This window comes from Camellia sinensis, chromosome 11 (genome assembly GCF_055761805.1).
Source record: "Camellia sinensis isolate YWXY chromosome 11, ASM5576180v1, whole genome shotgun sequence".
Taxonomy (NCBI): Eukaryota; Viridiplantae; Streptophyta; class Magnoliopsida; order Ericales; family Theaceae; genus Camellia; species Camellia sinensis.
In genome coordinates this window covers 71,615,024-71,635,685 of record NC_138971.1, presented here as the reverse complement: position 1 = coordinate 71,635,685, position 20,662 = coordinate 71,615,024, and the positions used below count along the sequence as shown (strand labels likewise).

Sequence of the window (20,662 nt, the reverse complement as noted above, 5' to 3'; positions counted from 1 at the left end):
TTTTCCTTTTGTTTCAGGTACATATGCCTTGGCTTGAAGGAGTGTTTGATTCGCTCATAAAAAGTTGTTGTGAGTTTGTTTGCTGCAATGGTCGATTAGGTAATTGGTCTGCCTTCCATTGATGGATTTGTCAATAATTTGTTGCTTATCTATTGTTCAACTTGGCTTCATTTTACATGTTGTGAAAATTAAGAATCTTAAATTTTTATTAAATAGGCTTCATTTACATGTTGGCTATCTTCTGGATTATTAGCTAGGTTCAGAATCAAGAAGAGTGAGTACTTGATTTTTTTATGGTGATAATTTGGGTCTTCTATTTTAATTTTTGAATTTCATACAATTTTGATGATAATCATTGTGATAATTTTTACAATAATTTTAAAAATTAGCATTGTTTAGAATGCCTTTATGTTTGATTTTACTTTGTTTTGATTAGACTTGAAAAATTCAGGTTATACAATGAATGGAAGTGTTGTGTGGGTCTATTAGTGAATGTTTCAAGAAATGGAGAGCAATGGCACAACGGCCCATTAAACAAGTGAGCCTTTTTTATTCGTCACAATTTTATATCTTTGATTGGGGAACTAGAAGTTTATTTATTGAGTTTCTTTTTGTTGTAATTTTTCTTCTTGATGTAGGTGATTTTGGGGATGGAAGAGAAATTTAGATCAGGTTGATTCAATAGAATAACTTTGCCTATTACTTTTTCCGCACCCTATAACTCTACCAGTGCTTATAATCAATTAAAATTTTCATTTTAAAACTTAGACACTATAGGCACAATTGTATATTCATTTTAAAATAGATGCGACAAACAAATATGATTATCATAAATTAAAATTTTGATTGGATGGGTTAGAGTCAATTTTTTTTCTTTTCCTTCTTCTTCTTCTTCCCTTTACCCCTGTGACTCTTAACTCAATATATTTTAGTTTTGTTGGGTGAAAATCATCTGTTATTTTGTACAAGAGCTAAGCCTATTCTTTCCTATCTTTTTTTTTTTCTTTCGTCTTCTTCTTCTCTCATTTTTTATTTTACTTTCAAAGCGAGGATTGTAAGTTGTGATTAAAAAAAAAAAAAATTTTACTTTCAGCCTTGCTAGTTATTTTGCAAGACTATAAACGATGCTGAGATTGACTCAATGAGGTCTAGAAAGAATTTGTAAAAGAAAAACAATAAAGAGGTCTAGATTAACAAAAGCCAGTTTTAAGCCAATTGGTTGTTTCTTTTTTTCTTCAAATATTTGGTTTTGGAACTAAATTAATTCAGTAGACCATCTATGTTATTAGTTAGTCATCCTGGAGTAATGAGTGATGACATAAACTTACTTTATGTTTGAAGTAGTTTAAACCAACTTTATACTTTTAATTGGACGATTATGCATAATTGTACCTCATAAGTAAAAAAGAAGTTGGTTTCACTTTCAACCCTTAATGTTGGTGAAGTGTCCTCTTAAATGTTGTTGGCAAATTCTTGGTGATTGATTTGGAGTATACAACATGTTATCAATCACCTAGAAAGCATACAAATCAACTAATTCCTTTTTCTTTTCTTTTTTTTTTTGTTTTTTTAGTAGGCAGGTCAATTAATTGGTTTGAGGCAAAAGTGGTGTTTGGTATGAGGTGAGGAAAAGTCGTGAATTTCATGTAATGATTTTTTGAAATGATTTAGATTTTAGAAATCCATCTTCATGTAATGATTTTTTTAAAATGGGTTAGATTTAAATGTGTTTTTGAATGGTTTTGATTCCAAAAATATTAAATTTATAAATGAACCAGCACAATTATTGAAATGGGTTTTTGAATGGGTTTCTAAAATCAATTTTCATGTACTGATTTTCGGAAACTTATCTTTATTTTTTTTAATTTACTTCCCTTATGTAACTATTTTCTTTATATCATTTGGAGTATTAATTATGTTTTGCTTATTCTCTTTTTAACTGTTCCGTTTCTCTACTTAATTATGTTTAATTCAGTTTCATTCTCTCTCTTTTGTTTTTCTATTGTGGTAAGTATCTTTTATAAGTTTGTAATCTTTGTTTAAAAAAATAGTACAGTTAATTTTATTTAATGAACCTTCGGGTTTTATTTTATTTATATTTGCCCATTAACTTGATTTCAAGTTTGATTTTTTTTTGTTGCCTACTAATTGTTATACATATCGTTTCAACTAGAGAATGAGTTAAGCATTATCACTGGGATGGAAACTCAAAGGAGGATGATCATCCAAAAATGGATACTTCACACAAGGTAAGCTTGAATTGTTTAAAAATATAATTTTGTTCGGTTTTATAGCCTTCAAAAATTCTTCTTCCTTATAACAAGACTCTCTTAGTCTTAATAAAGAAAATTATTCGCTTCCCTTACAAAATTTGTGTTTAATTCTATTTAGAGGTTTGTATGATTTATCGGCGTTCTCAATTGGTCTATCTATACTATTATTTGCTTTTTTATTCATTATTTTACTTTAGTAATGCATACATATGTCTATTCTCACTTCGCCATTGAATGATATAATTCAATTGACTATAATAGTTATGTTCAATTCTTCTTAATTCGTTGCTATTGATTTTCCTATTTCTCATATGTATTTTGATGCAATTTTTCATGTTACATTTTCTTTTGATGCAATTATTCTTCATTACAATTTCTTCCGATTTTCTCATATGCATTTTGATGTAATTTTTCATAGCTATTGGTTTTTTGACGCAAATTTAAGCGAGTGATTTTGTTGCAAGTCATTGATCTATATCAGAAACATTGGGTTACGTTGTTTCTATTGGTGTCGTTGGTTGGTTCTCTCATGTTATTTTATTTTTTATTTTTTTTTTTTTATTGTTTGAGCTAGGATGGTTCTTTTGTACCAAAATTTTCATTGAGCTTTATTTGAAGGCATTTAAACCTGATAAAACGAAAGGGTTACCGGTTATGATTCAATAACATTCTTTTATTGAAGGTTATCCCATTCTAACTTGCTATAGTGTATATATTTGGACTTTTAGTTTAGCAAATGTTTCTAGATTCTTTGCTTGTGCTACATTCAAATATATCATTCATTTTTTGGACTTAATTTTGAAATTTGCTATTTGAAATTTATAAATGCTTTCGCTAATTCAACGTGTCAAAACAATTTCAGTTTCTTATATGTGAAGTTTTAAGTCGAAGTGATATTACCATTTTGAATTGATTTGTTACCATTGAGTTTTGTAGCATGTGATACCAAAAAAATTGTTGGCAGCGCCATCAGGCATGGGTTATCCCCAGTATTATATATTAAACATATCAATTATACATTAAAAGGCTAATAACCATCCATTAAATAATAATCATTCAAAAATATCAACAAAAACAACCACTCATTACATGATCATCATCCAAACACATAAGAAAAATTAATTTGGTAAAAAAATAAAGTATTTATCATTTTTTATATAATTTTATTTTTGGTGAGTAAAAATAATTTATAAAAATTTAAAAATATTTTTTGACATTTATTTTTGTCAAACTAATTTATATTTTATCAAATTGATGACTTTATCCTTGAAATGGACCAACAAGGTCTTCAATTGTCCTTATTTGGAATGAGATTCAAAATTCAAGAGTAAATGTATCACAATTGAAAAGTCAGGAACTAAAGTAATCTCAAACTACTGGGACTGATTGTGTGATTTTCCCAAATTAATCACCAACACAATAATCCATCCAAAAATTTTGAGCGGGAAAAATTATGTGACATAAATGACTTGGTCTGCAATTTCTGTATTCCCATTTTTATTTTTTATAATTGTGTTCTGAATTTTTCTCACTCAGAATGCCTTTGTAAAATGTGAAGCTCTCCACACAAATACTAATTACTTACTTCCAATTGTAGTCTATAGGCTATAGCATAATAATTTTACCATTTATTGGTCTTAAATACATATAGCCACTTTAACTGGAACCACAACTTTGGATCATTATATATATACAAGCACAAAATGAATACAACAAGAAGCAAAACCAGAGCTAGCTCTTATTGGGTTTGCTTGCTGTTCTTCTCACCTAGATCATCATGGCTGGAACACTTGCTCTCTTAACTATGATTTCTTTAGCTTCCTTTCTTACTGAAACCTCTGTCCATGTCCCCGCATTATACGTATTCGGGGACTCAATTGTTGATGAAGGAAACACGCAGCCACATCCACCATATGGCATTGACCTTAACACAACAATACCCATTCGTTAGACCAATGGTAAAACTTTGTTGATTTCATTGGTAAACTTTGGATTCTTTTTATTATTGCTCTCTCTCCCTCTCTCCCCCTCACTCTCTCTCTCTCTCTCTCTCTCTCTTTCTCTTTCTCTCTCATTTTTTTCATGGTATTATGCCAAATGATGCAAGAAATATCCTCCTGTTTGCGGCGAGCTTCTTGGGTTTGCCATTTGTTCCACCTTCCACAAACACTTAAGGAGTGGAAATATCCAAAACTGGTGTAAACTATGGATATGCTGCTTGTGGTTTGTTGCGCCAAACTGACCCTGTAATATAAATAACAATTTTTTCTTGTTCGAATTATTTTACTTCTCTATAAATGTACATAGTGATTGTTTTAATTTTAATTTTAACTTTAATTTTTGCAGAAGAATTGTTCTTTTGAAGGTCAGATCGGCCAATTTAATTTAACAGTGGCAAATGATCTTACAAAAGCATTCAACGAATGAGAACTTGTCTAACATTTGACAAGTTTTGTTTTTCTTGTTTCATTTGGCATAAATGACTACTCCTTCAACTATCTGTCCTCTGGGGTTGTGAGTAAAATGGCACCCCAGGAATTCGCAAAAATACTTTTAAATGAAATGTCGACGGGTTTGAAGGTAAAAAAGTTGGTGAGTTTCAAATTTTCTAGTGTTTGGAATACGTAATATGAAGATATGTTAACAAAAATGCCATGTTTTGCAGACATTGTATAGATTGGGGGCTAGGAAATTTGTAGTTAAGAACATTTGGCCGTTGGGGTGCACACCAAACTTTGTCAATTAGACCCTTGGGCAATTTCTTGCAATAAAACTATCAACCTGCTGATCATTCCTTATAGTAACAGTTTTCCTAGCATGTTGAATGATTTACAATCTTATCTTATTGGTGCTGCCTTTTCACACTCAGACGATTTCCAGTTCGTGACGGACTTGATGCAGAATTCGGGAAAATATGGTATGGAAAACTACTCTTAAACTATGGCATTTAGAAGCTTCATGTTTTCACACAAAATGTTGTTTCATATGAGTGCATTACAAACTCCATTGATTTGAAGAAATGGAATGAGTAGCTTTTTTTTTTTCCTTTTTTTTTTTAATGGAATGAGTAGTTTTTTGTTTTCAAAAATCTCAATCATAATTATTGTGGCCAATATTATATGTCAAGTCTGTCACGAATTATGATTGAGATTTTTGAAAACAAAAAACTACTCATTCCATTAAAATAATAATAATAATGGAGTTTGTACTGCACTCATATGAAACAACATTTTGTGTGAAAACATGAAGCTTCTAAATGTCATAGTTTAAGAGTAGTTTTCCATACCCATATTTTCCCGAATTCTGCATCAAGTCTGTCACGAATAGGAAATCGTCTGAGTGTGAAAAGGCTTCACCAGTAAGATAAAATTATAAATCATTCAACATGCTAGGAAGACTGTTACTATAAGGAATGATCAGCTAGTTGATAGTTTCATTGCAAGAAACTGCCCGAGGGTCGGATTGACAAAGTTTGGTGTGCGCCCCAACGGCCAAATGTTCTTAACTACAAATTTCCTAGCACCCAATCTATACAATGTCTACAAAACATGGCATTTTTGTTAACATATCTTCATACTACGTACTGCAAACACAAGAGAAAATTTGAAACTCACTGACTTTTTACATTCAAACCCATCGACATTTCATTTAGAAGTATTTTTGCGAATTCTTGGGGTGCCATTTTGCTCACAACCCCAGAGGACAGATAGTTGGGGGAGTAGTCATTTATGCCAAATGAAACAAGAAAAACAGAACTTGTCAAATGTTAGACAAGTTCTTGTTCGTTGAATGCTTTTGTAAGATCATTTACCACAGTTAAATTAAATTGGCCGATCTGATCTTCAAAAGAACAATTCTTCTGCAAAAATTAAAATTAAAATTAAAATCAAAATTGATACAATCACCATGTACATTTATGGAGGACAGATCGTTGAAGGAGTAGTCATTTATGCCAAATGAAACAAGAAAAATAGAACTTGTCAAATGTTGGACAAGTTCTTGTTCGTTGAATGCTTTTGTAAGATCATTTGCCACAGCTAAATTAAATTGGCCGATCTGATCTTGAAAAGAACAATTCTTCTGCAAAAATTAAAATTAAAATTAAAATCAAAATTGATACAATCACCATGTAAATTTATAGAGGACAGATAGTTGAAGGAGTAGTCATTTATGCCAAATGTAACAAGAAAAACAGAACTTGTCAGATGTTGGACAAGTTCTTGTTCGTTGAATGCTTTTGTAAGATCATTTGCCACAGTTAAATTAAATTGGTCGATCTGATCTTCAAAACAACAATTCTTCTACAAAAATTAAAATTAAAATCAAAATTGATACAATCACCATGTACATTTATAGAGGACATATAGTTGAAGGAGTAGTCATTTATGCCAAATGAAACAAGAAAAACAAAATTTGTCAAATGTTGGACAAGTTCTTGTTCGTTGAATGCTTTTGTAAGATCTTTTGCCATGGTTAAATTAAATTGGCCGATCTGATCTTCAAAAGAACAATTCTTCTGCAAAAATTAAAATTAAAATTGATACAATCACCATGTACATTTATAGAGGACAGACAGTGGAAGGAGTAGTCATTTATGCCCAATGAAACAAGAAAAACAGAACTTGTTGACAAGTTCTTGTTCGTTGAATGCTTTTGTAAGATCATTTGCCACAGTTAAATTAAATTGGTCTATTTGATCTTCAAAAGAACAATTCTTCTGCAAAAATTAAAATTAAATTTAAAATCAAAATTGATACAATCACCATGTACATTTATAGAGAAGTAAATAATTCGAACAAAAAAAAATTGTTATTTATATTACAGGGCCAGTTGGGCGCAATAAACCACAACCAACATGTCTATAGTTTACATCAATTTTGGATATTTCCACTCCTGAAGTATCTGTGGAAGGTGGAAGAAATGGCAATCCCAGGAAGCTTGCTGCAAACAAGAGGATATTTATGGGATCATTGCGTATAATACCATGAGAGAGAGAGAGAGAGAGAGAGAGAGAGAGAGAGAGAGAGAGAGAGCAATAATAAAAAGAATCCAAAGTTTTCCAATGAAATCAACAATAATTTTTCCATTGGTCCAGTGAATGGGTATTGTTGTGTTAAGATCAATGCCATGTGGTGGAGTTGGTTGCGTGTTTCCTCCATCAACGATTGCGTCCTCAAATAGGTATAATGCAAGGACATGGACAGAGGCTTCAGTCCGAAGGGAAGCCAAAAAAAGCATAGTTAACAGAGCAAATATTCCAGCCATGATGATCTAGGCGAGAAGAACTGCAAACCAACCTATTAAGAGCTAGCTCCAGTATCGTCTCTTGTTGTATTCATTTTGTGCTTGGATATATATAATGATCCAATATTGTGGTACCTGTTAAAGTGGCTGTATGTATTTAAACTAATAAATGGTGCAATTATTATGCTATAGAGTCTATAGATTGTAATTGGAAGTAGGTAATTAGTGTTTGTGTGGAGAGCTTCACATTTTACAAATGCAATTTGAGTGAGAGAAATCCAAAACACAATAATTAAAAATAAAAATGGGTGCACAGGAATTGCCGAGCAAGTCATTTATGTTGCATATAATTTCCCTGCTCAAATTTTTTTGGTGGATGATTGTTTGTTGGTGATTAATTTGGATGAATCACACAGAGTCCCTGTAGTTTGGAATTTGTGTCATTTTAGTCCCTAACTTTTCAATTGTGATACATTTGATCTTGTGACCCGGTTGGCCACACTTAAAACAGGAAAAACCACTCGGTGCACTCTTCCCCGGGCCTGCACTAGGCAAAGGAAAGGTCGATCTAGACTGTTGCGGTTGAGACTGACATGGAAAAGTGCTCCTGCTCTTCTTGTTGGGTCTGTAGTCCCCCTATGACCCTTGACCCCTAGACCTTGAATTCCGAATTCTCTTCTCCTCGGCCTCCACGGTAATCTCTACGTGTGCCGTCGCTTCCACAAGACAGTCGTAGTTCCGGATCATATTTCCAGCAACCTTGAACAAGATCTTGGTTCTCAACTTCTTCTCAAATTCAACGCAACGGCGTTCTTCTGTTGCCACCAACTCCGGTGCAAACCAGGACAAACTAGAGAAGGCCGCTTCAAACTCGGTCACGGACATATTGAGTTATTTGAGATCTTGAAATTCTTGCCTCAACCTCTCCCTAACAGTGGGAGGTAAATATTTATCTTGGAAAGCCACCGTAAATGCTTCCCACGTCGGCTCTACTCGACCCTTGGCGTAATTCCACCATTGGCTCGCATCTCCTTTGAGGTAGTAACTTGCAAGAGTCACTCTTAGCTCACTGTCTTCAATGTGAAGCACCTCAAATGTCTTCACCGTTTGCTCGAGCCACTTATCCGCCTTCTTAGGCTCGGGGCCACTATGGAACTCATCTGGTTTGGCCCGTAAAAACTCCCTAGTGAGAAAGCTCGCCCTCATCGCTACAGTGTTTTCTCTAGCTTGGTTCTCCGCCCTCAATATATTCATCGACTTCCTCAAGGCCCCCGCCATTTCTTGGGCTAGGGCTTTAATTGCGGCTTGACCCACTTGTCCCGGAATTTCTGCTTGTCCCAGTTGCTCGGCCACATTAGCTTGGCCGGTACTCCATGCACACCCCTGCGAGCCCTACCAAGCCTTCCACCTCTACCACTATGGGTTTGAACCCTTCCTGACATCTTAATTAAGGAACAAGATAAACAATTCAGCACATAATCTCAAATGTGCTTGCGATCTCTCTCCCACGTTTGACCACAACAATTTAATATATTTTCTATCATATAAACAATTCAATTCCACTCTACATAAGCACTTAGTCACGTAAGCACATACGGATTATCCTTTTGTGATGAAATTCGTCCCACGAAAGACCAAGAATTCTTCGTAGAATGAGTATTGATAAAGTACCCTTCTAATAAGACCTCAAGGAATTTAATAGGCGCAAACATCCCAAAAGTCCAATCCCATACATATCTAGTCATGTAAGCGTGTTATCACATAGTCACAAAATAAAAACATCTCCTACTCATGCGAAATGAACCCATTGTGGTCTAACAACCACTCCCCGCGAGCCTTAATTATTCAAACCCGGTAGCTCTGATACCAAGTTGTAACGCGTCAAAATTTCTCCAACATAATCTAGGTACATTAACTAACATTTATTATAGAATAATAGCAATACCCAAATCATCATAACATTGATCATTAAAGTTTGTACAAAATTGTCCCATATGCAAATTACACATTCAAAGATATGAAATACATGAATCTATAGCATGTAGAACGTAAAATCCAAAAATAAATAAAATGCCCTCAAGGGGCTTACATGTTTCAAGGCTTAAGCCCGGTTACACAAAATATGGTTTCTTGAACCCATACATATATAGCCCTTGGCTTACAAAAAAAAATAATAATAATAATATGGTCACAACAAAATAGACCCTTGTGCTCTCAATACATACATCCACGCCCTAGTTCGGCGGATTCACCACATCTTTCCTTGCACCAAAATTCCATAGGGGTGAGCATAAAGCCCAATAGAGAGATCCTTAACAAAGTATATACATTTTATACAAGCCTCATAAAAAAGAATGCATATGTCATGCTACTCTTTTGACGTGAAAATCAGATTATCAGCTTTTGAAAATCCTTTTTGCTCAATGATATCTCGAAATCTCAGCAATGCATAAATTATCAATTTAATTCAAGGAGGGCGGTAAATACGACTCAGGTAATCCCTAGGTTGGTGTCTGCAAGTAGGCATAACTAGCACTACCAATACCCCACTTTACCGGTTGCTATTCGGAAGGGAAGTGGCACTTCATCCACGCGTGTTTTTGGTCTCTCACCCCGGACACTCAGGCCAACTTAATCAATTCCATCTACACCTCCTATCCTTACTTAGCAACGTATTTATCCCAAAACATTTTAATAGTTTCATTTCACCACATTTCTTTCCCAATGCAAATGTTTTCAAATCTCAACTCAAAATTTGTAACCATGCAATAATAGAAATGCCAATACAATATATATGAATATATATATATATATATCTCAGGGAAAAATAATAATCCTCCATTGACAATATTTCCCACACAATTTATCAAATTCGATCACAAACTCCCATTCTCCTTTTCAATGCGATTTCATCAATTATCATGTATGAATATATATGAATATATATATATATCCAAGTGTAGCATCAATTCAACATTTCATGCGTTCTCATCAATTTGCCATTTCATAACTACATATGTATATGCATTTAACAATAAATTCAAACAATGTCTCCAAATCCTCATACATCAAGAAAGTTGCCATATTTGCTAATAATAATATGAAATTTCCACTCACTCTTTCATTTAACAGAAGAAAATCCATAGATTCTCAACATTTTCCAAAACCCCCAATTTCTAGGTTTTTCACCAAAACTAGACATTCCTTCATTTCTTAGTAAAACCTCACCAAAAACATCATTCTTAAGTCAATATGATTCAACTATTCAAGAAAATCTTTAAAAAGAAACAAGAGATGAATTCTTTTCCTTCTAGAGCCAAAAACTAAATTTCAAAACAATTAAAGAGGAAATCTCGAAATTAACCAAAACTTGAAAATATATATATATAACTCTAAGAAAAATCCCTACCTCATGTTCTTGGAGAGAAAAGTGTTGAAATCCCCAAAAATCAATGGTGACGAATCCCGATCTTCACCGCACACAATGTAACTCTCGAGGAGCTCTTCAACTTTGATGAAGGGACAAAGGGTAAAACTCTAATGGATTAAGGGAAATCAAAGTTTTGATCTTGTTTGGTGTAGGAAATGTAGAGAGGAGGAGGAGAAAAGGGTTTTTAAAGAGTGAGAGAGAGAGACATCCAAAGTGATATACACACAACCCAAGCTGGATTTTTCGGACTCAGCCCGTCCCGCACGTGCGGCCCTCATCCCCGCACGTGCGACTCTCCCAATCCGCACCTCCTCCCGCACCTGCATATAATGCAGTGTGCAAGCCCGGAATTCCTCAGATTCCTGCACGTGCAGCCCTAGTCTTCCAGCCTATAATTTCCTCAGCTCAATCCCCGGCACTCCGGACCAAACCCGCACCCTCTGAAACAAGTGAAACTCAACACCAGAGTAAACAAGAACGAAAATTTTGAAAAAAGAAATCCTCCAAACACAACAAACCCATAGAGAACGATGAGTGAAGGGACTCACGACGTAGCCGGTCATCACAACCTTCCCACCATAGGAAATTTTGTCCCCGAAATGAAATCAACTACTCAAAAAGAAAAGTTTCTAGCAATCACAACCATGCTATTACAATTTCAAACCGCAAAATGAATTCTCAACCTACATTTACTATTCTCATCATGATTACCACACTAACATTGACCATCCAAGATAAACATATGCATGGAGCTTTTCAATAAATTTAGTAACAACTCACAACTTCTTCATGCTTGAAACAATAATGTACATAACAACACGTACTTAACAATTTCAATACATTTCCCCTCAACGCTAGGGAATAAGACTAATGAAAAATAACTTAAGCATGTTCAAATACATCTGGATACTTAGAGCGGACTTCTGCCTCCCGCTCCCACGTTGCTTCCTCAACCCCATAGTGTCTCCACAGCACCTTTACTAATGGTATAGTTTTACCCCGTAGCACTTGCTCTCGGGTATCTAGTATTTGGACCGGTCGCTCTTCGTAAGAGGCATCCTCGTCTACCTTCAAATCAACCCAATCAAGCACATGAGAAGGGTCGGGCTCATACTTCCTAAGCATAGACACATGGAACACATTGTGAACTCTCGAAAGTTGTGGCGGTAAAGCCAACCGAAACGCCACTTTCCCAATTCTTTCCATTATCTCGAAAGGCCTGATAAACCTCGGAGACAACTTACCACTCTTACCGAATCTCATCAAACCCCGTCTTGGTGAGATCTTAAGGAACACATGGTCACCAACTTCGAAATATAAAGGTCGTCTCCTCTTATCGGCAAAACTTTTCTGTAGGTTTTGAGCCGTAGCTAACCTCTTTCAAATGAGGGCAACCTTCTCAGTTGTCTCTCTAATAATTTTTGGGCCCAACAACGGTGCATCACCTACCTCGGCCCAACAAACCGGTGATCTACAAGGTCAGCCATACAAGGCCTCAAACGGTGCCATCTCGATGCTAGCTTGGTAACTATTGTTATAGGCAAACTCAATCAACGGTAAGTGCCTCTCCCAAGACTCCTTGAAATCCAGGACGCAAGCTCTAAACATGTCCTCCAAAATCTGAATAGTACGCTCCAACTGTCCATTGGTTTGAGGGTGGTAAGCGGTGCTAAAAGTCAACTTAGTTCCCAACACCTCTTGAAGGCTTTGCCACAACCGGGAGGTAAAACGAGAATCTTTGTCCGATAAATGGTTACGAGAACTCCATGAAGTCGAACTATCTCTCTAATGTACAACTTTGCCAAGTACTCAGCTGAGTCGCCGGTACACATCGGAATGAAATGCGTAGACTTAGTCAACCTATCAACAATCACCCAAACGGCATCCTTGCCTCACTGTGTTCTAGGAAGCCCAACTATGAAATCCATGGTGACGTGCTCCCATTTTCATTTAGTTATCGGTAAGCGTTGTAGCAAACCCTCTGGTCTCTAGTGTTCGGCCTTCACTTGTTGACAAGTAAGACAATTTGATACAAATAAAGCGACATCCCGCTTCATGCCCCTCCACCAAAACTGACGACAAAGATCATGATACACTTTGGTGCCTCCCCGGATCAATGCGTGAGTGATGGAACTCCCGAAGTACTTCTTCTCTACAAGATTCTGGTACAAACAAACGGTCTAGATAACGTACACTCAGATTCGAGTGAATGTTCAAACCCTTCTCTTCCTTCTTTTTGGAGAATTGTTATTGAATATGAAGGAGATTTGGATTTCTACGTTAAGGACTTATAGCAATAATGGATAGATAGGTGGGAATGGAGTGTATGAGGGTTGTTTTTGAGTATTAAGGGAACTTAAACTTTGAGGTTATGGAGTTATAAGAAATGTAATTAGTAAAAAGGAAAATGGAAATCAAAAGAGGAATATTAAAATGAAAATTAAATGAGGAATATTTTGAAATTGGTTAAAAAAATTTAAAATGATGCTGTTCTTTAAATATATTTGTTTTCAAAAAGGATTTATGGTTTTTCTGATGATAATAGGCAATTTTATGGCTGGAAGTTTTCCTTAAATGTTCAAGTAAATTTTGAGAAAAATGTACTCTACGTATGATATTTTGAAATTACAAGACGTCACCTTACTATATGGTATAACCCTACACGCATGATCATTTCTATCTATAAAATGGTTATTGTTTTAGAACTTTGAGATTCCTACTGGGCATTACTGCTCATCCCTCGTTGTTTTACTTTTTTTTTTTTAGGAAGAGAATTCAGATTCATTAGTTGAAGAGTTAAGAAGTGCATGTGTCTCTTATGTGCAATTTCGTCGTAGGTGTGCAAGAAGTAAGTATTGTACATTGATATTTGTAGCTTCGTAGCTGAAGCTTGGCATGTATTATTGCTATTGTTGTGTTCATTGAGAGAGAACATGTGTTATTATGTTTCTATTACTCAAGGGTAAATGATATTTGTTAAAAAAAGAAAAAAAGAAAAAGAAAGAGGACCTAAATTAAAGGCGTTTGGTAATGTTTCCGAGTAATTAAAAAATTGGGGCGTGACACTTTCATTGACATCTGTGAGTCCTTGATATGGTTATATAAACTATTTATTGAGTCCCTCTCGTCTGTTATTGAGTCCCTTCGAGCTCGCAGAATTTTTTTGATGATTATTTTTTTTTAGTCAGATACATTGTGTTTTCTCCTTTGTTATTGAGTTTATTTATTCCTTTATTTATTGTGTTTGTGTGCTCTGGTTTTTGTTCCATTGTGAATAGCATTTAGATAGCCAAATTTTGTGTTTGTGTGCTCTCATCCAATACTTCTCTTGCACCAGGTTTATGCAAAAGCCTATATAACAATGCTTGCAATAATATCAAAACCACTACTGTAATTAGTTAATTACTTAGAACAATGCTTGCAATAATATCTAATTCCCATATTGATGCTAAGGGAATTAAAAGAAACAATACAAAACCTTGATAGATATTCTATCACTACGGACATGTTTGGGGGTTGAGTAACAGCACCCTTGAAAAGAACAATAAGTAGTGAGTTGGAACATAACAATAACTTAAAAATAAATAAACAAAAATAAAAACCATCAAGTAAGGTGATACCCTCAATTTCAGAGCTCAGTTTGTCTAGAAAGTTGTTGATGCTTACCTCCCTTAAAAATTCATTGATTGGCTCAGGATAAAAGTCTTGATCCATAAGAATCTTGCTTTTGCCGCTGGCCTGATTTTCATGAATGCTCAAACAGAATGAGTTCCCAAAGGGTGAAGGAATGCTTTCTCACTCAAGGAATGTTTAGGGAAAGCTTTGAGTAACTCACTTAAAATTTGTTATTGAAAATTGAAACAGATTGTTTATGTTGGTTGCTGATTTATATATATACTAGCGTATGCCCGTGCCTGAAGGCACGGTGTAAATAATGTTAAGATTAGAATATATTATAATCAACACTATTTAAATTTATTTTTTAATTTGATAAATTCACAAATTTATTATAAAATTTTGATGTTCTCACAAAACTCCTCACGAAAACTTGATTTTGCTTGTATAATATATAGCTAGATAGATGTTTCTGAGTTTGTTTGATGGTGGGTCACCGAAGTTCAACAATGGTTGTTTGCCTATGCCATGTTCTTCGTATAGAAACAAGGATTTTAAAAAATAAAATAATAGTATAATGATATTGGCTGGTTCTTTTTTTTTGATTAAATAATATAATGATGTTTAATAGTGTTGCTTTTAATTGCAGTGGTTTCTGTTGTAATTTTTTTTTTCATTTAAATTTCTTTCGATTAAAAGGCATTGCAGTTTGGTTTCATATTTTGTTTATGGGTGGATTTGAATAGTTTGAGCTATTTGATTGTTTTAATTATTTATTATTATTATTATTATTATTATTATTATTTTTTTTTTTTTGCAGCTGCTGTTCTCAGGGAAGAGGTGGCAGTTCACCTAATGAATTTAGATTCAGTTTTGGAACTAAAATTTGACAATATTATATGTTATGTTATGTGATGTTGTGTGTGAGTGTGTGTTTTTGACTGTATGTGATGGTTTCGATGGCTTCTACTGGGAATCAAATTTTTTTTTTTTAATCTAAATTTTGTTTTTTTGTTGTGGCAATGGGTTGGCTGCTTCCCATAAGCAAATTAAATGGATTCAAAAGGTTGGTTTAATATTTTTCTTATGGGTGGATTTCAATAGTTTGAGCTATTTGATTGATTTATTTATTTATTTATTTATTTTGCAGCTGCTGTTCTTAGCATTTCAGTGCACCATGTTAACCCATTAAAAGTATCCAAATTCTTCAGTCGGATGCTTGGTTTCCATTGAGAATTATATTGTTCAATCTGTTCTTAGCTTACGAAATTTTTTTAAATTTAATTTTGTTATTTGTAAGTTACTGAAATAAATTTACTCATTTCTAATATTGTTAAATTTACTCATTTCTTATAGCAGGTTTGTTTATGTAGTGTTGATTGAATTTTTTCCCCTTCAATTTCTTTATGGATAACTGAAAGAGGAGTGCAGAAAAATTTGGCATAACTGTTTGTGTTTCTTTATGGTTTTGATTTAATTTATATGAATATGAAATAGGTTACTATGAGATGACATAAGTCTTTGTCAATGAAATGAGTTTCTATGAATGGGTGACTTCTATTTGTTTTCTACTCTAAGATGAGATAAGTCTTTTTTTACGAATGGATCTTCAATGTTCAAAAATTGTCACTCAGTATGGAAGGTTGAAACCGTGATTGTGCTTAATTGCTATTTACTACCTTCAGCTTGGTTTGCTTCTTTATATGTTCATAGAAATGATTTTTCATGCTTTTTGGCACTCACATTTGTGGATTGAAAGGTCACATTTGTTTGGTTACTAATTGGTAGTTGTAAAGAGCATGTATTTGTTTATTCACTCTCAAATTGGCCCCTCTATAAAACATGTATATTTAAATTGGTGAATCAAACAGTGGGAATTGGATCTTATTTTTAATAACAAACAATGAGCAGTTTTTAGGGGGTTGATTTTGGATAATGGAGCATGCTTACTTATATTTTCTATTCTTCCTTTTGTTTCAGGTACATATGCCTTGGCTTGAAGGAGTGTTTGATAGCTCATAAAAAGTTGTTGGGACTTTTTTACTGCAATGGTTGATTAGGTAATTAGTTTGCCTTCCATTGATGGATTTGTCAATAATTTGTTGCTTATCTATTGTTCAACTTGGCTTCATTTTACATGTTGTGAAAATTAAGAATCTTAAATTTTTATTAAATAGGCTTCATTTACATGTTGGCTATCTTTTGGATTATTAGCTAGGTTCAGAACCAAGAAGAGCGAGTACTTGATTTTTTTATGGTGATAATTTGGGTCTTCTATTTTAATTTTTGAATTTCATACAATTTTGATGATAATCATTGTGATAATTTTTACTATAATTTTAAAAATTAGCAATGTTTAGAATTCCTTTATGTTTGATTTTACTTTGTTTTGATTAGACTTGAAAAATTCAGGTTATACAATGAATGGAAGTGTTGTGTAGGTCTATTAGTGAATGTTTCAAGAAATGGAGAGAAATGACACAACGACCCATTAAGCAAGTGAGCCTTTTTTATTCGTCACAATTTTATATCTTTGTTTGGGGAACTGGAAGTTTATTTATTGAGTTTCTTTTTGTTGTAATTTTTCTTCTTGATATAGGTTATTTTGGGGGTGGAAGAGAAATTTAGATTAGGTTGATTCAATAGAATAACTTTGCCTATTATTTTTTCCACACCCTATAACTCTACCAATGCTTATAATCAATTAAAATTTTCATTTTAAAATTTAGACACTGTAGGCACAATTGTATATTCATTTCAATATAGATGTGACAAACAAATATGATTATCATAAATTAAAATTTTGATTGGATGGGTAAGAGTCATTTTTTTTTCTTCTTCTTCCCTTTACCCCTGTGACTCTTAACTCAATATATTTTAGTTTCGTTGGGTGAAAATCATCTGTTATTTTGTACAAGAGCTGAGCCTATTCTTTCCTCTTTTTTTTTTTTTTTTTTCTCTCTTCTTCTTCTTCTTCTCTCATTTTTTATTTTGCTTTCAAAGTGAGGATTGTAAGTTGTGATAAAAAAAAAAAAATTATACTTTCAGCTATGCTGGTTATTTTTTAAGACTATAAACAATGCTGAGATTGGCTCAATGAGGTCTAGAAAGAATTTGTAAAAAAAAAAATAGTAAAGAGGTCTAGATTAACAAAAGCCAGTTTTAAGCCAATTGGTTGTTTCTTTTTTTCTTCAAATATTTGGTTTTGGAACTAAATTAATTCAGTAGACCATCTATGTTATTAGTTAGTCATCCTGGAGTAATGAGTGATGGCATAAACTTAATTTATGCTTGAAGTAGTTTAAACCTACTTTATACTTTTAATTGGATGATTATGCATAATGGTACCTCATAAGTGAAGAAGAAGGTGGTTTCACTTTCAACCCTTAGTGTTGGTGATGTGCCCTCTTAAATGTTGTGGACAAATTCTTGGTGATTGATTTGGAGTATACAGCATGTTATCAATCACCTAGAAAGCATACAAACCAACTAATCCCTTTTTGTTTTCTTTTTTTTAGTAGGCAGGTCAATTGATTGGTTTGAGGCAAAAGTTATGTTGGGTATGAGGTCAGGAAAAGTTGTGAATTTCATGTAATGAATTTTTGAAATGATTTAGATTTTAGAAATCCATCTTCATGTAATGATTTTTTTAAAATGGGTTAGATTTAAATGTGTTTTTGAATGGTTTTGATTCCAAAAATATTAAAATGATAAATGAACCAACAAAATTATTGAAATGGGTTTCTGAATGGGTTTCTAAAATCAATTTTCATGTACTGATTTTTGGAAATTTATCTTTATTTTGTTTAATTTACTTCCCCTATGTAACTATTTTCTTTTTATCATTTGGAGTATTAATTATGTTTTGCTTATTCTCTTTTTAACTGTTCCGTTTCTCTACTTAATTATGTTTAATTCAGTTTCATTCTCTCTCTTTTGTTTTTCTATTGTGGTAAGTATCTTTTATAAGTTTGTAATCTTTGTTTAAAAAAATAGTACAACTAATTTTATTTAATGAACCTTTGGGTTTAATTTTAGTTATATTTGCCCATTATCATTGATTTCAAGTTTGATTTTTTTTTTTGTTGCCTACTAATTGTTATACATATTGCTTCAATTAGAGAATGAGTTAAGCATTATCACAGGGATGGAAATTCAAAGGAGCATGATCATCCAAAAATGGATACTTCACACAAGGTAAGCTTTAATTGTTTAAAAAATTAATTTTGTTTGGTTTTACAGCCTTCAAAAATTCTTCTTCCTTATAACAAGACTCTCTTAGTCTTAATAAAGAAAATTATTCGCTCCCCTTACAAAATTTGAGTTTAATTCTATTTAGAGGTTTGTATGATTTATCGGCATTCTCAATTGGTCTATCTATACTATTATGTGCTTTTCTATTCATTTGTTTACTTTAGTAATGCATACATATGTCTATTCTCACTTCGCCATTGAATGACATAATTCAATTGACCATAATAGTTATGTTCAATTCTTCTTAATTCATAGCTATTGATTTTCCTATTTCTCATATGTATTTTGATGCGATTTTTCATGTTACATTCTTTTGATGCAATTATTCTTCATTACAATTTCTTCCGATTTTCTCATATGCATTTTAATGTGATTTTTCATAGCTATTGGTTTTTTGAAGAAAATTTAAGCGAGTGATTTTGTTGCAAGTCATTGATCCATATTAGAAACATTGGGTTACGTTGTTTCTACTAGTGTCGTTGGTTGGGTCTCTCATGTTATTATTTATTATTTATTTATTTTTGAGCTAGGATGATTCTTTTGTACCAAAATGTTCATTGACCTTTATTTGAAGGCATTTAAACCTGATAAAACGAAAGGGTTACCAGTTATAATTCAATAACATTCTTTTATTGAAGGTTATCCCATTCTAACTTGCTATAGTGTATATATTTGGACTTTTAGTTTAGCAAATATTTCTAGATTCTTTGCTTGTGCTACATTCAAATATATAATTCATTTTTTGGACTTAATTTTGAAATTTGCTATTTGAAATTTATAAATGCTTTCGCTAATTCAATATGTAGAAACAATTTCAGTTTCTTATATGTGAAGTTTTATGTCACGACCCCAAACCGCCCCTAGTAGGATGGTGCCGTGATGGCCAGTAATCCGAGATTACCGAAGGCCAACTTTCAAAATTCACACACAATCAGAGTATTACATATGGGGCTAACAAGTGCGGAAGCAATAATTTACAATCTAATTAGTCCGTAAGAGCTGTGCATAGATCCGATGAAATGTCACACATCTTAATTAAAGTCTTACAACTTGAATACAACAAAATAAAGTACATATTACATCTTAACAAAAGGGCTTCACAAGCTGACATAAACAAAATACATAAAATACAAGTCAAGAAACATAATCTTCCAAATTGCCGACATCCTCACTGTCGACATAACATACATACAAAACACACATCTCGGCGTAGCCGACTTCTTGCTTGTTACCTACATATATACATAGGGAGGGTGAGCTTTGATACTCAGTGAATGGTACAAGTAATAAAGGTTTTGAATGAATGATAACCGAGATCCTTGCAAAACATACGTATCATGGCTTGTACAAAACATGGGATGAATCTAGTTCATCAACTTGATCTTACAAAACTTACTTACGTACTTTGGATGTTAATAGCATCTACATAATACAAGGGATGACATTCTGGACTTACAAAACCCACACGGTAAACCGTCAGTGGCAAAACAAGACAAAACAAGGGAATAATCCACCCGGAATCGATTAGACAAACCCATCCGCACAAGGCAGTCGGTGGCAAGGGAGATATCTCAAACAAGGGTGCTACAAAAGTTTAGAGTCCTCTAGCACAAAGGACCTATGTTACAAAGGCCCGTAGCCCCCTAACACGAGAGTACTGCAAAAGTTTAGAGTCCTCTAGCACAAGGGACTTTCCGAGAATGTCATCAAAACAAAATAATACTTGATATACAAAATAGGGTTAATCATTCATGCTTGATCAAATGCTTTTATCAAAACGAAACAAGGCTTTATCAAATCTTTATAACATAACTTTATTAAAAATACCACTCACATAGCTCTTCGG

At 33.5% G+C, this 20,662-nt stretch overlaps 1 protein-coding gene across 37 annotated transcripts in view; it reads left to right on the top strand.

Moving 5' to 3' along the window:
• The window catches only part of LOC114299797 (uncharacterized), an 87,462-nt gene that overhangs the window by 43,996 nt on the left and 22,804 nt on the right, over positions 1-20,662 (top strand). For 5 of the 37 annotated variants that reach the window (XR_014344015.1, XR_014344026.1, XR_014344024.1 and 2 more), the window contains 8 exons: positions 18-99; positions 217-274; positions 452-538; positions 639-672; positions 1,574-1,622; positions 2,174-2,249; positions 16,543-16,622; positions 18,684-18,759. Coding sequence is in view for 1 of the 37 variants with exons in the window: in XM_082894080.1 (XP_082750206.1) it covers positions 452-489 (38 nt within the window). In the remaining 36 variants the exon portion in view is untranslated. Of the gene's footprint in view, positions 1-17; positions 100-216; positions 275-436; positions 539-638; positions 866-1,573; positions 1,623-2,173; positions 2,250-16,542; positions 16,623-16,974; positions 17,062-18,080; positions 18,130-18,683; positions 18,760-20,662 lie in introns of those variants that run through there. The other 32 variants (XR_014344006.1, XR_014344003.1, XR_014344020.1 and 29 more) reach the window with 18 other exon arrangements.